This window comes from Aethalodelphis obliquidens, unplaced genomic scaffold (genome assembly GCF_003676395.1).
Source record: "Aethalodelphis obliquidens isolate GAN/ISIS:26980383/991018 unplaced genomic scaffold, ASM367639v1 scaffold9, whole genome shotgun sequence".
In the NCBI taxonomy this organism is placed as follows: domain Eukaryota; kingdom Metazoa; phylum Chordata; class Mammalia; order Artiodactyla; family Delphinidae; genus Aethalodelphis; species Aethalodelphis obliquidens.
In genome coordinates this window covers 44,745,175-44,764,078 of record NW_020837953.1, presented here as the reverse complement: position 1 = coordinate 44,764,078, position 18,904 = coordinate 44,745,175, and the positions used below count along the sequence as shown (strand labels likewise).

General features: G+C 53.5%; 1 protein-coding gene across 3 annotated transcripts in view; it reads left to right on the top strand.

The window, feature by feature from the left end:
* Positions 1-18,692, top strand: part of PEX14 (peroxisomal biogenesis factor 14) — a 137,540-nt gene extending 118,848 nt beyond the window's left edge. For all 3 annotated transcript variants that reach the window (XM_027110222.1, XM_027110225.1, XM_027110224.1), the window contains 5 exons: positions 7,646-7,731; positions 11,036-11,138; positions 12,303-12,400; positions 15,641-15,732; positions 17,486-18,692. In XM_027110222.1, the coding sequence (XP_026966023.1) occupies positions 7,646-7,731; positions 11,036-11,138; positions 12,303-12,400; positions 15,641-15,732; positions 17,486-17,933 (827 nt within the window). In that variant the 3' untranslated portion in view covers positions 17,934-18,692. The remainder of the gene's footprint in view (positions 1-7,645; positions 7,732-11,035; positions 11,139-12,302; positions 12,401-15,640; positions 15,733-17,485) is intronic.
* The last annotated feature ends 212 nt before the right edge of the window (positions 18,693-18,904 follow it).

Sequence of the window (18,904 nt, the reverse complement as noted above, 5' to 3'; positions counted from 1 at the left end):
TCCAAAATGATTGTGGCATTTCTTTTTTTTTTAACTTTTTTTCTATATTATTCTTTTTAAAAAAATTATTTTTATTTTTTGGCTGTGCCACGAGGCATGTGGGATCCCAGTTCCCCAACCAGGGATCGAACCCTCACCCCCTGCAGTGGAAGCGCAGAGTCTTAACCACTGGACTACCAGGGAAGTCTCCTGGTTGTGCCATTCTACATTCCTGTCAGCAATGTGTGAGAATTTCAGTAGCTCCACGTCCTTGTCAACATTTGTTATTCTCAGTTTTTAAGTTTAACCAGTCTAATGTGTAGGTAATAGAATCTCACTGTACTTTTAATTTGTGTTTCTCTAATGACTAGTGATGTCAAGCATATTTTCATGTGTTTATTGGTCATTCATGTACTTTTGTGAAGTGTCACTTTTAAAAATCACCTTGTTTGTCTTTTCATTATTACGTTGTGAAAGGTCTTTATATATTCTGGTTACAGGTCCTTTATCAGATATATGTTTTATAGATGTTTTCTCCTAGCCTATGGAGATGTTTTCTTGACAGTGCCTTTTGAAAAGCAAAAGCTTAAAATTTTGATGATGTCCATTTTATCATTTTTTTTTCCTTTTATGGTGCATGCTTTTTTTGGTTGTTTTTGTTTTGTTTTGTTTTTAAAAGATTTTTTGATGTGGACCATTTTTTTAAGGTCTTTATTGAATTTGTTACAATATTGCTTCTGTTTTATGTTTTGGTTTTTTGGCGGGGGGGCATGTGGGATCTTAGCTCCCAACCAGGGATCGAACCTGCACCCCCTGCATTGGAAGGCGAAGTCTTAGCCACTGGACTGCCAGAGAAGTCCCTGGTTCATGCTTTTTGTATCTTAGGATGTGTTTGCCTACCCCAGGGTTGCAAAGATTTTCTTCTGTGTTTTCTGTTTTCTTAGTTTTTTCTTTTTTGTTTAGGTGTATGGTCTATTTTGAGTTAAATTTTATGTATGGTGTAAGGAAAGGGTCAAGGTTCATTTTTTACCCCCTACAGATATCCAGTTGTCCCAGCACAATTGTTGTGAAGATTATCCTTTTCTCATAGAACTGCCTTGGCTTCTTTGTCAAAAATCAGTTGACCACACAAGCATGGGTCCATTTCTGGACTCTTCTGAATTCTTACAGTTTAATTAGAGCTCATATTTTTTAGTCTGTGAGTGAGGATATAGATACGCCTCTCAGTGTCCTTCCTGCCTACAGATGACACTGCTGATAGCATTGCAGCCCATGAGAAGTGGAAAAGATCGTCTTTCACAGGACGTTCATGTGAAGACAGGCCTTCGGTTTTCAAATGTGACTTCTGTTGAGCTGCTGTGGTGCCTTTGCCTTCCAGGCTGCCCAGGTGCTTCTGTTCAGAGCAGAGCTGCTCTGTTACTAGTTGCTGTGCTCTGGGTCGGTTTGTCTTTCTGGCCGCTGCCAGCCATCCACAGCTCAGCCTGTGGTGCCTTTCAGCTGGGCACCAGTCTCCCTGTGCATTTAGCCTGGCAGTCCTTTCCTGTAACAAGCAGCGATCTGGCAGACTGGCTTTATTCCAGTACCTCACTGTGGATGAGCCTGTCTTATCATTCAGTTTTCAGCGTGCCTTGTGAACAAAGCTGATGGGATGATTTGAGAAGCTACTGCTGTGTGGAGTCACGGCTCCAGCCTTGAAGAGCCTGGAGGGGAACGCAGCTAGGCTTGCCCAGTGCCTGCCACTGCCCTGCCCTGTGCTCAGGCTGCCAGCCTCCCCTAGGACTTGATAGCATCTCCCTGTTGTCAGGATCCAGATTGTCTCAGCAGGATGATTTCATGACAGCTTTCAGCTCTCTTTTGTTGACGACTCTTTACTGGATTGTGGGATTTCCTTGGTGTCCGAGAGTCCCTGAGTTGGTGGTTTCATGCCGTGTTGTGTGCGCGATTCCTGCTCCACATGTGTGTCCTTATTTGGTGATGTCTGTTCTCGCCTGCTAGGTGAGACTCTCTTGGTAGGTTGAGATACAAATAAAGGAACTGAGTAATGTTGGTTTAGTTGGTGTTCAGTGAAGGGTTAGGGAGCCCTAGGGTTCAGCTTTCCTGCCCCTGAGGCGGCTGCCATATACCATGGATTCACCGGAAGCCCTAACCTTTTGGGAAGGCAGGCCCTGTGGACACTGTCAGAGGTCAGGCTAGTTGATGGAGTCCTTCACCGTAAGCCCTAACCTTTTGGGAAGGCAGGCCCTGTGGACACTGTCAGAGGTCAGGCTAGTTGATGGAGTCCTTGAGAGGGCAAGGAAGGCGTTGAGTTTCAAGGAACCTGACGTTCTTCTCCCTACAGTAGTCTGACCTCTGACCTCGTTGCAGCCTCAGACGTGAAGGCAGTCCCAGAAATGCGCAGCTCTGCAGGATGAGAAATGCTGCCACAGTCGACTGCCTGTTCATCCTCAGGAGAGGCCAGCCATGCGGTGCTGGTAAAGTGCTGGGCCTTTCAACGAGTTGGCAGGTCAAGCCCGTTGGGCGAGTGCTGGAGACAATTGGAATCTGAATGACAGTAAAAAATATCATTGTCCCTGGGTTCTTCTTTTTTTGTTTTTCATTTTTTGGGGATTTCAGTAAATTTTTATTTAAGTGGCCAGAAGTATAGAGAGTGGTACTTCAGTAGAGTTCTACCATTTAAAGGTCCTTTGATGATAAATGTGTAACAGTGGAAAGTGTGCTAGTTTGGGATTCAGAAGACCCAGGTTCTAATTTGGCATGAACTACCTGTTACCTTACAGGCATGTACATAATATCTCAGAGTCTTCGTTCCGCATCTGTCCATTGAGAGATTTGGGCTAGAAACTCTTTTAAGACCCTTGATAAATCTGATGAAACTTGAGTTGTCTTTCTTTTCTACCTCATCAAGATAGGCAAATGACAAGATGTAGAGAGATTATTCCGGGCACTGAATTGCCACAATTATTAGCAACACAAGAGAAGTCAAAAAAGCTGTCCTGTGAGTGAGATTACTGATTCTCTTCATGCAGTGATGCTGACAGGTAGGCCTGGGTAAATGGTGTGAGTTCACAAACTTGTTTATTCACCTTGTTGTTCCTAAGCCTGTGGAAAAATGTAGGCAGGCACCCAAGGCAACGCATTCTGTATGTCACAATTTCAAGGCAGCCTTTTTTACTTAAACCCTTCTCTGTGTATTCTAAGTCATTTTCCTCTGCCCGTACACCTCCCAAACTTCACTCAAGTTCTTCCTTTTCTCTTGTTGTCCTAAGAATGTCAAAATTATTGAGTCTTTTCATTTTTACTATGCTGGTGTCTCTGAGAAACTCGCTGACAGACACCTGTTATGACTGATGTATTAATGTTCACTGTCCCTGGGTTCTTTAAATCTAGGAAAAGCTCTGCCGCCTTCAGTCAAATGGTCTGTGCTTGATGAGAAGAGAAAACTGTCTTTGGGACCATCTGGTGGTGGTGTGGAACCAGGCCTCTTGCCAGCTTGGCCCCCAGTCTGCCTTGTCTGCAGGTGGGCGTCTTTGTCAGGCTAGAGGCTCTGAAGCTTTGGAAAAGCTCATTCATTCCACTTCCCTTACTTTTGAGCTGGAGCAGAAGAGCGACTGGCCCTATTTTCTGCCCTTGACTGTATTTTCTGGACATTCAGGAGCATAGTGACAAGAGACTGTAGCTCCGAGGTGCCCTGGGTTCCCTCATTGGGGGTCTGCACTGGGCTTAGAAAAAATTGGCCCCAGGGTGGGCAGCGGGGAGGGCTCCAGGTGGTCGTGGCTGGGGTCTGAGCTAGTTTGAGGTCATGCCGAGTGCTTTCTCAGTTGCCCTGGTCTGTACCCCTTGAAAGGCGTGCCATGGATAAGGGTTATCTCCGTCTTAGTTTTTCTCTTTTTTCATTTTGCCACAAGACAGGATTGTATCACACATCTCCAAAATGAGTAAAATGGCATTTCAGCTTCTTGTCTTTATAGACTCTCTGAACTTTAGGAAAGATCATTCTGGTCCCTTTTCATTAATAATGAAAACCAGGGGGCAATAAAACGTTCTTAACGTGAGCACGGCAGAAACAAGGAGCAGTGCAGGGGTGAAGGTGCGGCTGGCAGGGAGCCACAGGTGTCTCTTGGTGCTTGAGGAGGTCAGGCTCCGGAGAGGGGGGAGCAGTGGTAGGAGGGGTCCTGGTTCTTGGACCCCTGACCTGCCAGCATCTGCTCAGCCTCGGCTCTGTTACCCGGAACGAGAGGCTGCACTTCTCAAGGCATGCACTGTGTGTTTGCAGGAAAGAAGAAGGATGCAGCAAACTTTGGGTTCTGGTCCAGTTTTCAGCCCAGTTGCAACTGTTTTCCTGTAAGATATTTAGTGGGTATTTGAGAAGTCACTGGTGAGTAGAACTTTCTGGACATGTGCCCATTTTGAATACTTTCTCTGGGGATTTTTGCAGCACAGATGGACGTTCTGGGTGTGGATTGAAGCCCCACGGAACAGCGTGGGGCTTCAATCCACAGCGACTCTTTAGAAAAGTGGCAAGGTTACTCTGTCTTTGCTTTTTCCTCCTAAAAATGAACTTGCACCAGATGTTGGAATCAAGGCAGTCAGAGCAGAGCAGGCTGAGCCGAGAGAGGTGCCTGCTTGGGACCTGGAGCCTCCTGGCTTCTCAGGGTCACAGTGAAAGGTCTACCTCAGCGGTCTCAGGGTTTTCCATTTCACGATCAGCGGTCGCTTCTCTATGTCGCTCCGCATCGGATGGGGGTGTTCACTGCAGGTCAAAGAGCAGAGCTCCCTTCTGGAGACAGTGTGTAGACGTGAACCCTGAGTGTCACTGTGCAACCCTGGAGAGGAGTGGGGAGTCTTGGCTCGCCGTGACCCAAACCCCAGAACCCGTTAAAGAATAGATCGATAAGTTTGCATAAACGTGAAAACACTCTGTGCCACAAAAAGCAGACCATAAGCAGAGTCAAAAGAAAAATATACTAGGAAGAATTTTTACAACTCCTTTCACAGACAGAGGGTGAATTTCCCTGTTGTATAAGAAGTTTCCATGAATTGAGGGAGGAAATTTAATAAAGAAATTGAGTAGAAAACTAGGGAACATATAGTATACCAAAAAGGAGGTGCAGATGAAAAGATTGCTCAGTCCTCACTTGTAATAAGGTAAATGCAAATTAAAGCTAGAGGGAGGTACTATTGCTTTGCTCTAGTACTGGCAGAAATCTGTGCGTGTGCTTAACCCATTATGTTGGGGTGGCTGTGAGGAAACATGTGGGAATGAACTGGTTCAGCCCCCGTGGAGGACAGTTTGGCAGGCTATCTCAGACTGCTCTGGCCCAGCCTCCTAGGAGTTCACGTTTACAGATGGACTTGTACATGTACATGAGATGCCATATGTACACGCTCACTGATGGCAGCGTTGTGTGAAATAGGAAAAGACTGGAAATCATCTAAATGTCCATCATTAGGGAATTGGTTTAATGGAATATTATGCAGCTTTAGCAAAAAAGAAGAATGAGAAATGGGGGGAAAGAGAAGGAAAATAATGCCCATGTGTGTTGCCTCATACTTGCATAAAAATTCTCTGCAGGGTAAAGAAGAAACTTTTAACACAGTGGTTCTTGGTGGTGGAGGAAGCCTCTTTGCAGTAGACTGACGTGTGCTGCGTGATGTTTAGACCATGTGCGTGTATTACCTATTCAAAAACTGTAAGCTCAACAAGGGAGTTGATCACAGTCTGTGCAGGAGACCCGGGCTGGGCCACATTGGGAAACTCACGTGGAATCCACAGGCGGGGCAGGGTCGGGTGGCCAGGGAGAGACACTCTTCCAGGCTCTCCCATCACCGTTGTCTCTGCCTCCTGAGAGCCCCCTTCAGCAGCTCAGGGAGGAGGGAGCGTCCGCCTCGCCCCCTTGGAGGTCTTTGCCACTTGGATCCCCGATCAGACTGCATGCCAGCAGCCCCTCCTCCCCATGTGCTCACGTTCTGCCGAGGACTTTAAGAACCGCCCCTCTCCTGCTCTCCTTTGGTCATGAAGCGCCAGGACGTGGCCAGTACCTGCAGGCCCAGGGGAGGGGGACGGCTGGAGCCACAGGTGTCCGTCTCAGAGGAGATGAGGCGCCCGGCCGCGTGTGGAGTGTGGTGGCTCTTCCTCCCTCACCTTCTCTCTTAGATCCACTTCCAGATACCAGGTCCTTGTCGCAGCAGCGTGCCTCGGGTGGGTGCCTTCTGGGTCACTGTCCTGGCACCTAGTCTGAGTCCACAGACTGGTGGTGTCCTGCACCACTGATGGTTCTGGAAACAGTGACCCACGCACCACCACCACCCCCCGCCGCCCCCTGCCCAGTGGCCGGTCCCTTGAGAGGAGGCAGCTGGGTGGCCTGAACGCGGCTGCTCCAGGTAGACGTTCCAGAAGGAGCTCGTGCTTTCCCGTGTGCCTGACAGAATCGCTGGGCATCACATCAGATTATGGGCATGAAAGCACTTGTAAACAGTTCATGGGGAAGGTTATGAAGTAGAAAATTCTCCTCTCCTCCTCTGGAACTAGAAGTTCATTCAGGGCTTGGAGGGGACTCTGTGTTCCAAAGGGCCTGACCCTACATGAAGACCGGCTGCCTGTGTCCGGATCCCCTGAGACGGTCCGTCCTGGACTCAGTCCCTTTCGCCTTTGGAGGCCCCTTGCGGTAGCCTCTCCCTGCTTTCTTGCCTCTGCGGCCTCGCACCTGTAGCTGCCCTCCGTGCTCCCTGATGTTGTTCTCCCAGAACACAGAGCCGTGACCACGTCACTCCCTGGTTCAGAGCCTTCAGTGACCCCGCTGCTTGTGAAACGATGGCCAGGTTCCTTGTATGCGCTCACCGCCAGGCCAGCCTTTCCCACCTTCCCCCCACCCCGCTCCCCCCACCACTCCCCTCTCTGCTCTTGCTGTCTCTTGGCCAGCAGTAGCCCCCTCACCCTGGGTGAAGCCCAGGGGCTCCCCCGTCTGCTTGAGCACAGGTCAGCCTCAGCCTTTGCACTTCCTTGTACCCTGCCTGGAGCGTCGTGCCCGGGACCGCACAGGTCTCGGCATCCTCCTCCACCGAGGCCCTGCCATCCACACTCTCCTGGTCCCGTTCGGTGTTCTCAATCGCTATCTGGAGCCGCCTCGTTCGGTCGTTGGTAGGCTGCCTCCTCTCCACCAGGCTCCATGTGAGAGCAGAACAGAACAGGGCAGGGGTCTCGCCACCACTGTAACCCGTGCCTACGGCACTGTCGTCCACCCTGTCAGGGCTTCATCAAGTTGAATAAACAGGTGATGCAGCCTTTGCCCTGCTCTGAGGTGGCTCCAGGCTCATGTAGGAGGGTGTGTGGGCGTGTATTCGTGCACACCTAGGTGTGCTCATGGCAGCCTCACTGGATCCTTTATTCCTCGAAGTGGGGCCCGTGCCCTAGGTCTTCAGAACGCCTCTGCCGCCCGCCTCCCACCCCGGGCCTCAGCCCGCCTAGACACCAGCCCATGGCAGCTGCGCAGTCCAGGGGCCTGGGAGGAGGAGGGAGGCGCAGCCCAGCTGCATCCTGATGCTCACCCCCATCCGAGCACGAGACACACCCCCCGACTGAGATGAGGGGCCTGAATCCACGTGCTTTCCTGCCTCAGGGGGGACGCCAGTGCCTCTTCTCCTGACGTGCCTTTTCCCCCGACCTTAGGCCCTGCGGGTTCCCGGTGGAGAGATTACAGCGCCTTGGCCATCATCATGGCAGGGATAGCGTTTGGCTTTCACCAGCTCTACAAGGTAAGCTGCCCCTCCCTGCACCCCCTGGGCGCTGCCCTGAGCCCGGGGGCAGCAGTGGGCCTGCCTGCAGAGGCCGAGCGCCCTGATGATCTCGCTCGCTGAGGGGCGTCCAGGTCAAGTCCTGGTCCTGTTCCCACCCGGGTGGGTGCGCTTGGCAGGTTCAGACCCGCCTCATCTGCTAGACTCGGCATCTCCCCTCCAAGTCCCTGTGCAGCAGGGACCCCGTCGATCAATGAGCCACATCAGGTACTTAGAACAGTGCCTGGCACTTAGCAGGCCAGACCTTTTTGAGAGACAGAATGACGTGTGGTTAAGGGCATGAACGCTGGAGCCCAGCTGCCTGTGTTGCATCCTGGCTCTACCACTTGGCAGCTGTGTGACCGCAGGCTCAGCGGTTCTGTGTGTAACATGGGAACAATAGTATCTACCTTACGAGGCTGTTGTGATGCTGAAAGGAGTCACTGCTCCCCTGGGAAGTGCTCTGAGCCCAGAACACAGGAAGCGCTCTGCACGCTCTTGAGAATCTCAGTACGAACGTATCTACAGGATCTACCTTTTCCCCCTATGTATTGTGTTGGCATCCATGTAGACCTAGGGTTTTTCATGGACTACGTAGTCAACCCTCAGGATCCCAGAGTTCATTGCTTACAACGGAGCTGCAGGCAGGAAGTAACATTTACTTCCTTGATACCAGATACTAATCAGACACTAATTACCAGCTACTAACTTTGATTTGAAGCAAGTTGAGTCTTTTTTAGAAGATGCAGAGCCAGGGTAGGTCCCCAGAGACAAAAGGTAAAAGAGTGGCTGGAGGACTTACTCTCTGCTGGTCCTTTCCTTCTGAGGCCACCTGCGACTCCATCTCTGATTTGGAGATTTTTAAAAAAGAATCTGAATGACTATCCAGACTCACATTGTAACTTTTTTTTTTTTTTTTTTTTGGTCACGCCACACAACTTGCTAGATCCTAGTTCCCCGGGATCAAACCTGTGCCCACTACAGTGGAAGCACGGAGTCCTAACCACTAGACCGCCAGGGAAGTCCCCGCATGTTTAATTTTAGCACGTGAAACATGTTTCAGCATTGCACTATGGGACTCTTAATTTTTCACTTAAGTGCAAACGCTAATGACAGAGTTGTAGCAGAATATAATCTTTTCAGTGTAACATTTATTCTTGAAGTTGGGAATCTCCACATTAGAAATCCAGAAACAAGATGTTCTGGGTCCTGGGACTTCTCCCTCTGATGCCATTGTGTCCTGAAAGTCTATTTCCAACCACTGACTGCATACAGTCACCAGGAAGAAGAATATGCTAAGACAGGATTCTCACATCAATGTCCCAGCTCTACTAAGCGGTACCTGATAGCCACATGGCTGCCCTTGGACGGCCTATGATCTGGTGGAGACAGAAAGCATAGCTCCCCTTGGAGCAAAGCAGAGATATCATCAGTTGTTTCCACGAAGCTCTGATCTTTAGTCTCTGCTTTAAAAAAGAAGAGACATTGGGGCTTCCCTGGTGGTGCAGTGGTTGAGAGTCCGCCTGCCGATGCAGGGGACACGGGTTCGTGCCCCGGTCCGGGAAGATCCCACATGCCGCGGAGCGGCTGGGTCCGTGAGCCACGACCGCTGAGCCTGCGCGTTTGGAGCCTGTGCTCCGCAATGGGAGAGGCCACAACAGTGAGAGGCCCACGTACCGCAAAAAAAAAAAAAAAAAAAAAAAAAGAAGAAGAGACATTGGAAGATTAGTCACGATGGTGACAAGAGAATTTTAAAAACATCTGCTAAATTAAAAAACAAAAAGGAGAGGTAAGCTGTTATCTTGTTTTATAAATATGTAAAGATTTAGGCTGGGGTAGTGTATGTGTTCCTTTCCTCAGCATTTTTGATCTTAGAAATGGAATTTTTAGTCCATTACACGTGTAAGAATTTCTTGACTTTTATACTTTGGAAATTTTCAACCTGGAACGTAAGGCTCCATTTTATGAGTTTCGGCTCGGCTGTGGGTAATAACTCACACGATGGTTGAAAAGCACTTTGCAAAATAGAAAATGCTTCTATATGTATGCTAAATAGTGATCTTCACTTAGGAGCTGCTCTTGAAATGAGTTCTCTGACAGGCCCCTTGTGAGAGACCTCCTTTCCCTTCCCCAGTACAGAAGCCTTAATGGAGAAGTTGCCATCTTTTCCTGTCTGGGGCCCGAATGGAGTAAGAACCAAAGTCTCTTTTGGTCACACCTGCCAGTTACTACACCTGCCAAGCTTGCACTCTGCCACCCCTGGTACCACCCCAGTAAAGTTGGTGACTGGTCTCACGCTCCTAAGATGGGGGGCTCCACGTCCAGAGCTTTTGGAGTTTGGAGCCCATGTTCTTTCGTCCAGCTCTCCCAGCGGGCACCTTGCCGCCCACCTCTAACCCTTCACACTTCCAAGCAGGCAGTCAGTTACCAGCTGCGCCCTGTCTGCCTTCTTCCTGAATGTTCCGAGATTCTCAGAACATTCAAGATTGCCCTGCAGCATCAGCTTCCTTTTTCCCCCACGGTCAGTGTCTCCTGATTCTGCTCCTTGCTCCCCCTTCTGCCCCGTGTCTCAGTTCTGGGAGAGTCTGGCTGCATTTAACTCTTATCTGAAGGAAGCTTGTTCTGAGGATTCAAGGCTTTTCGAAGAAGAATGGGTGTGACCTCCTTAGGTAGCCTCGGAATACCCATATTATTATCCCCTCCTAGTGAAAGAGCCAAAGGTCCCACAAATCTATTGTGGATTTTGATCTTGTTTCTTGAATAATTTTTTTGTTTATTTTTACTTGTTTGTTTCCGAATGGAGAATTCATTCACGTGGTTCAAAATGTTAAAGGTTCAGAAAAGTGTACAGCAAACTTCCCTCCCACTCCCCCCTGGAAGCCACCAGTGGTATCACTTTCTTGGATAACCTTTTGCATTTTTATGATATACAACTTGTAAAGTAGAATTCTGAGTATTTTTGGACACAAGTATTGTATATAGCAACATTTAAAAATCTAAAAGAACCAAAAAGTGCTCCATCATAGTGGGTCAAATTGATTTTTTGTGTCCCTGTTCCCTGGTTCTGGTCCTGATTCAGACAGAGTTTTGTTTGTTTGTTTTTTTTTTTTATGTGGTTGTAATCACAGCCTCATAATTTTCGGATGTCTTGTTCATTTACGGTGTTGGCATAGGGTTTCCGAAACCCAGGGTTGATGGAGAGAAAGTTGGTCGGCAGAATTTGAGAGACTGTTGAAGAGTATCCCAAGTACGTACCCATTCCTCATGTGCACCCTGCTTCTCGCAGAAATACCTGCTCCCCCTCATCATGGGCGGCCGGGAGGACAGGAAGCAACTGGAGAGGATGGAGGCGAGTCTCTCAGAGCTGAGTGGCAGCGTGGCACAGACAGGTAAAGATTAATGACTCCACCAAGTCACCCCTCAAAGCCTTCTCCGAGCAGCCCCTTCTTTGCCCCCTCCCCTCTCCCCTCCGTCTCCACTTTATGTGGTGACTTCATTTATCTGCTCTGAGAATCTGTTCACATTTGCAAATGAAGCCGCCGTCATTTCGGTTTAATTTGAAATTGCTTGTTTACTGTCGGCGCGGCCTCAATTAATTATGTTTTTACGGAAAGGCTCCCAACCTCAGAATATTAATAAGGGGAATAAAATGACAGCCTTTCTAAGGGCTGTAAAGTTCATTTTTAATTTCTGCTTCTATGAGGTTTTCAGGGGGGTTTTCAGCAATTTTCCCCCTTCCCTCTAAGAATCCAACACAGGGTCAAGAGAGGCTGTAATTACTGCGGCTCCAGGGACCCCGGCCACCTCCTCTGTCATCGACTCCACGGGGCTCACGTTCATTACCCGGTGCCCCAGTGATGGCCCAGATTAGCTGGGACCTGTCGCGCCAGAGGTGGTTTTCTCCTTTATAAACTTGTTTACTAGATGGAGCCTCTGAATCTAAAAACTCTGGCAAACTAGAGAGCCACCTGTCCCAGGCAGGAGTCTGTCCCTCGGGGGCATGTTTGTGAAGCCCTCGGAAACCCTCTGGAGCACGTGCCCTGCTGGCATGTCTCCTTGGAGGCTGATGGTGGGCCGGGAGCTCCAGCAGCCTCTGGGTTGGGTGGGGAGGATAGGAAGGAGCAGTAAGGAAATGGGATTTGCAGTTTGTAACCGCTCCGGGATGCTGTGGACTGAGATGTCTCTCTCCCAGGATTGGAGACTTGCCATGAGTTCTGTAGTGGCGTGGGGAGGCCCGGGAGATGGGGGATGCAGGCAGGATGGAAGTTGCAAGAGCCAAGCGAATCATAAACAGATATAATTAGAGGGGAGAGGTTTTGGATGGATATACTGTTGACCACGGACAACTGCACAATAGAAAGATAAAGTAGAAATACTAGAGGTTAGATACAGTGCAGGTAGATGCCCCAGAGTGCCGATGAATTATGTGGATTGCACGGGCCGGGGGCGGGGGGAATGTCTGCAGATAAACTAGATGCAGCAGCTTATAGGTGTGTGGACAGAAGGAAGGATCTGTATCATTTAACAGAGATGCAACTGCTCTTTCCTCCCAGTGACTCAGTTACAGATGACTTTAGCCTCTGTCCAGGAGCTGCTGATTCAGCAGCAGCAGAAAGTCCAGGAGCTCGCCCACGAGCTGGCCACAGCCAAGGTACTTGTCCCTGACCCTCTGGTCCCTCTAGGTCCGGGTCTGCCCTGCACGGCTCTTCACTCCCATCCTTTGTGCCCAGTTCACTGCATCCGCTGGGGTCTGATGTTGTCTCTTCTGACACCGGTGACCCTGCCCTTGTAGAGACAGGAGGCGGTCACCGTGCTGGTGGTGTGGAATTCAGTGACGGAGGCTGTCCTTTCTGTCTCCGTGTCACCTCCCAACAGGAGGGAGGAAAAGCAGCTCTGTGCCTGTGGCCCTCCCGTGGCAGCACATGCCCCAGATCTGGTGGTGGCCGGTGTCGACACAGGATGGTCTCCACCACAAGTTAGGTCAGAGGTCCTGGCGTTGCCAAGAGCGATTGCAGGGAACAGGGTGGGAGGAGTGTACCCAGACCCTGGGCTGAAATGCTGCCGTGGGTGGGTTCTCCAAACCCAGGCCTCGGGATCCGGTAACCCCCAGAGGAGTGTAGACCCACCTGGGGTCGACTGAGGCGGCTTCCTTGCCTCACTTGGCACATCTGGAGCTGTCTTGGCAACATCAGACCCTAGGATCAGACCACTGGGGTTCAGGCTCTCCTGTGCCCCATGCTACCTGTGTGACTGCAGACAAGCGACTTGCTGTTCCCTCGTCTGTAAGAAGGAGCTGTACCGCACCTCCCTCGTTGCCTGTCCCCACTGAGGACAGAGCCTGGCTCCCGTCAGCCCCAGGATGGCAGGCTTTGGGTCTGGGTTCTGTGCGTGTGTGACAGGGTGTTCCCGGCACAGACTGGGCCCGGGAGACAGTGGTCCAGTGGCTCCAGGGCGTCCACTGCCCTCCCCACTCCATCCAAGGCTTCCCGGGTTGCTTTCTGGCTGCTTCCACGCAGCCGTGCTGTAAAGGATCTTGCTCCGAGCAGCTCTCCCAGAGGAAGCCCCACCCCAGTGCGCGACTCCGTGTGAGCCGGCGCTCTTGTGAAGGGGGTCCCCGAGAATCCTCTCATGGGGTACCCCACCCACGGAGGCCAGTGGCCACCGCCAGCCACCGTGCACGCTCCCCGCGGGCGGGTGGGCGGGCGGCCCATAAAGCAGCTGAGGAGGCAGTCACGGCCTGTGACCACCTCTCCTCCATTGTCTTTTGGAGCGGCAGCCTGCCAGTGGCCAGAAGCCTTTCCAGAAATTGGAAAACTGTTTTCAGACCTTAAGCATTAAGACTAAGACCACATGTTGCATTTTAGGAGGGGGGGGGGGCCCGGGGTAGCGTTTGGTGGTTGAACGCCGCCTCTGAGGGTGTCTCGTGCTTGTTTTTCTGATGCCCCCGCGCCTGCCCCCAGCCCCTTTCATTCTCTGCTGTGCTGAAGCCGTGCTCACTGGTGTCTAAACCCATCTGTGTGAAGGCTTCGCTTACCCCATAAACCAAAGACTCAGAGCTGTGTTTTCTCAGCTGTAATGTAAGTTTTTATATCTGGCTTCCAAACCCCTACTGCAGCACTGTAAAAAATTAAAAAGAAGAGCATTCAGTAATTAAAAAACCTACATAAAACTGAAGGCTGGGAGTTTTCTACAACTGTTTTTTAGAGACTGGCTAAAAAGCCCCAGATGTCAGATTTTATTTCTAAATCCTGGCATCTGGCACCATATGCGTTTGGAAATTTGAGTCCTTTGTAGGCCGGTGAGTGGAAATTGCTCCCTTGTTAATGGGCTGCTATAGCTTTCAAGGTCTCAGAGAGGCCAGAGCAGTGGCTCCTGGGTCTGCGCTGTCTGGTGGTCTGGAGTGGGAACCCCAAGGGGATGTGTGTGAGGGCGGCCGAGCGCCTGTGTGCGCTCGTTCCGAGGCTGCCCGGGGTTTCTTTCCTGAGGCCTGCAGCCCCCGCGGGGGGCGCTTCCCGCTGTGGAGCCGGGCTGGGGCTGCCGGCCGAGGCAGGACCCACAGCACCCCTCACCCCACCTTAGAGCCCCGCAGGCTGATGGGAATGTGCGGGGCCCCTCCGCGCTGCCAGCCTGGGGCTCCCCACACTCTCCTGAACTCAGGGCCCGGGTGTTCTGTGGCAGGCAGCGGGGGCCTTGTACCCGTAAGCAGAGGCCCGCGCACCCAAGGCCATCACACCTGGGACTGGCCCGTAAACGCTTCGCAGGCGGCTTGGCCGAAGCAGCTGCCCTTTGGGGGACCTCCTCTCCATCTATCCCAGCAAGATTGCCAAAGAAAGGTGTGGTCGTTTGAAGTTTATATAGAAAACAGTGTCAGCGGGGAAGGTGTGCGGGGGAAGGGTGACGTTTGTCTGAGGTTCCTGTGGCTGCTTCCCCTGTGGGCCCTGCTCCGGGACATCTTTGTTCTCCCTGCTGAACCTTCAGGGTCGTCCTGAAGAGCAGCTGCAGATGGGCGGCCTGGCCCTCGACTCCTGGTTGTGCAGATAGCGGGGCCCAGTGCATGGCCTGACGTTACAGCTGCGTGGGGAAGGGTATCCTGGGCGAAGCCTGCCTTCTGGGCATGATTGAGAGTAGAGCTGGGGGATGGGCCAGGCAGGTGCTCAGGTGTCTCCCTTGACCCTTCAAGGTGGCTCCAGGTACCAGGCTCCTGGTACCTGTGGTTGAGGTGGCTGCCTGTCCCAGCCCCAGAGTTTCCGTGTGTGTGTGTGTGTGTGTGTGTGTGTGTGTGTGTGTGTGTGTGTGTGATCTCTCTGCAGGGAGAGGGACTTAGGTGGAGGGAGTAGTTGTTGTAGAGATGGAATTTATTTATCTTAATAGTTTTGTTTTAATGGAATGTTTCAAATACATCTGGAAATGGGGGGGCTGCACAGCAAGCCCACATGTTCTGGCTACACAGCTGCAGCCGCTGCCTCGGGCCGTCCTGCCATACCCCTACCCGCAGGTGATTTTGAAGCACATCCCAGACAGCATATCATTTCATACTTCAGACACTTCAGTGTGTATCTATAAAAGATAAGGGCTCTTTTGTTGTTGATGTTTTATTTTACATAACCAGGCTGCCACTATCACACCTGAATGCATGTCATGATTCCCTAATATAGTCAGCTATCCAGATAGACTTGTGGGAGTGTTTGTTCTAAGGGAGTCGTCACTTAAACAGAGATCCAGGCAGGCAGACCCCTGAATGGGCTGCAGCAGAACCCTACCGAGGGAGGTTCCTGGCTGGCATGCAGGACACGGAATCCCCCCGGGGTCCTCCTTGCCACCCCAGCAGTCTGAGCTTCAAGGGGTGGGAGGAGGTGCTGCTCTGATCTTCTGTCTCCTGTGTGACTTTCAGGCCACCACTTCCACCAACTGGATCCTGGAGTCCCAGAACATCAATGAACTCAAGTCGGAAATTAACTCCTTGAAAGGGCTTCTTTTAAATCGGTAGGAGCTGAAAAGGCACGGGCTTCTGTTCTGCTCTCTGACTTCGACTTGGGGGAGGGAGCTCTTGGGGCCCATCCAGCCGCCAGCCATTGGGGGCAAGGGAGGGGCACGTCTCCCTGAGGGCCCCCTGTGCGTCCCACCCCAGATTGAGCTGCATGATTCAGGCATTGAGTTTGGGAATCTCTTGCTATGCCACCTTCCCTCCCCGGTTGGCCCCTCCCTGTCCACTCTAGGGGTGACAGCCTGTAGTGCCCACGAGTTTTGAGATACAGTCACTTGGTCCTGTCAAGACCCAGTCAAGGGCAGCTGGAGCCAGAAGCAGGGCCTTGAGCAGAGGAGAGAATCCCTACCCTCCAGATAGGGCCATCTCCTCCCCGTCCTCAGCCCCGGCTGGACCTCCCAGTGACAGCTTGGTCCCAGAGAAGGTCCCCCCCAGAGGGCCAGGCCAGGGGTCTCTGTTCCTGCTCAGTTTGAAGAGCCTATGATTCAAGGCAGAGGCAGACGCAGTGCCCGCCTCCCCACTCCCCGGCTCTTGTGGTCTCACTCTGCTGTCCCTCCGCAGGGACAGCACCAACACAGCCCTGATAAGAGGGTGACCAGCTTGTCCAGGCTTGCCCGGGCCCGTCTTTTTTTAAAACTGAAAGTCCTGTGTCCTGGGCCGCCCCTCCTGCAGGGCGCCCTGGGGGTTAGTGGGGGCTGAGCGAGGCGGGGGCCTTCACTCCAGGTCAGTGATGGGGGCTGGCAGCGTCTCGTGGTCCCAACCAGAGGACCCAGTTCTCCAAGCCACCCACTTCCAGGCTGTCTGTGGGGAAAAGAGCGTGGCCTTAAGAGAGGCACGGCTGAGCTCGGGGCACCAGAGGGCTGTCTGCTGGGGACACGGTGAACGCCGAGGCCCCGACTGTGTGCTCCGCGTAGCAGGGTCTGAGGTGGAAGGGCTGTCCTGGGCCAGAGCTGGTGGTCTGGTGGGCAGCCCAGGAGGCGGCAGGCCTTTGTCCTCCCAGCTCAGGCAGGGGTGATCCCGCCTGTCCTCGAGCTTGATTTCCAAGCCCTTGCCAAGCGGACCTGACTTCCCAGGTCTGGGCTGGGCTGGCTGCTGGCCCAGGACCCAGGGCAGGGATGCAGGAGTGGGAGGGAGAACTGGCTCTTCTGTCAAGTGTTGAGCTCGGAGGTTTTCTAGAAAAGTGCTAGGTCACCAGCATTACCCTTCTGGTTCTGATGTCTCTGACCCCGAGACCAGTGGCCAGGCTCTCCCCCACCCCCTGCCTTTGCCCAGGCCACAGGCAAGTGAGAGTGGAGGCCCAGGGGCCTTGGCTTCCCAGGCTTCTGGCTCCCCACTGTTGCTCGCTGCCCCTCCCAGGGCTGGAGGCTGGGACAGTGCTGTAAGGGCGGGAGGGAACGGGCGCCAGGGGGTGGCAGGGCCCCCAGAGCCAAGTGTCCAGCAGCTGCCAGGGAGAGCGGGCCTGGCCCCAGGCAGAGGGGACCCCAGGAGGCACCCTGAGTGGACCGGGGGCTCTGCAGGCAGCCCCGGTGCCTCTGGCTTCCGTCTCAGCCGCTCCCACCTCAACGGGCCAAGAGGCCTTATTTCCAGAGGAGGGGGGGAGGGGGGAGTGGGCGGTGGAGCTCCAGCCTGTCCCCTGGCCCTGTCCCCTGCTCAGTGGCGCTGGGGTGGCTGCTCAGCCTCCGTGAGCACTCTGGGTCGGGAGGGTGCGGCTCTTCTGAGGGTGACCCTGCCGTCTTCTCCTTCCTCGGCCAGGAGGCAGTTCCCCCCTTCCCCGTCGGCCCCGAAGATCCCCTCCTGGCAGATCCCGGTCAAGTCCCCGTCACCCTCCAGCCCCGCGGCCGTGAACCACCACAGCAGCAGTGACATCTCGCCCGTCAGCAACGAGTCCACGTCGTCCTCGCCCGTGAAGGAGGGCCACAGCCCTGAGGGCTCCACGGCCACGTACCACCTGCTGGGCCCCCAGGAGGAGGGCGAGGGGGTGGTGGACGTCAAGGGCCAGGTGAGGATGGAGGTGCAGGGCGAGGAGGAGAAGAGGGGGGACGAGGACGACGAGGAGGACGAGGACGTGAGCCGCGTGGACGAGGAGGACCGCCTGGGGGTGCAGAGGGAGGACCGCCGGGGTGGGGACGGGCAGATCAACGAGCAGGTGGAGAAGCTGCGGCGGCCCGAGGGCGCCAGCAACGAAAGCGAACGGGACTAGGTGGCCGGGGTCCTGGTCCAGGTGCAGGACGTGGCCTTGAGCCGGGCGGGGGCAGGGCTTCCGCAGCCTCGCCGGCCTGGGCGGCGTGAGGGCCGAAGCGTGTCCACCCCGCCCACCGCAGACAGACAGGCCTCTGACCTTGTTCTCATGTCGGGCCGAGGGCTCCGAACTCTCTGGGCGCAAGCCCCCCCAGCCCCCTCCCAGGCAGACGTCCCGTCCAGGGGTGTCTGCTGGGTGTCTTAGCCAACCTAACGCCGTGCATGACAAGAGGTAGTTTTATTACCTGACTCCTGACCCTCTGGAGGAGGAGCCGCGGGGCCTGGCGTCTGCCGTCCCTTCCCTCCGCCCCGGCTCCCTCACTGCTTCTCACCAGTGACCAAGGGGGCCGCACTCTCGTGATCCCCAAAGCAATGGCCCTGCGCTTACCTCTGGGCGGGGCCTCCCAGGCCCCCCAGGCCCCCAGCCAGTCCCTGCCCAGACGATGCCAACCTTGTGTGCCCGTCACAGCTGCAGCCTGGTCGTCCGCCACCCACGACATCACGCTGCTCCCGACCGTTCGCTTGCCGCATCGTGGCTCAGCTACTGCCGTGGTGAGATGTGGTCCCACCTCCACTAGGAGCCAGGCACAGGGTCTTCCTGTCTGTCCCCTGCCCCGCCCTGCCCCCCAAACATGTGTTCTTTTGTGTGATCAGGTATAGGTTTCAGAATATAAGATACGACTGTATATAATTGTAATAAATATGAGTTGCCACTATTTAATTCCTGCCTGTGGCTTCCTGTCTGCTCACGGCACCCCGTGCCCAGGGGTGGATCTCGGCCAAGGCTGCGCCAGGTGGGCCCAGGGAGGGGCCGCGGGGGCGGCGCCCGGCAGCCCTGCGGTGGGCCTGATGGGGGCAGCCCCTGCTTCCCTCGGCCAGTCTCTCCCCTAAGGCAGGTGTCGCAGCCGCTCACCCACAGCTGGAGGGTCTCAT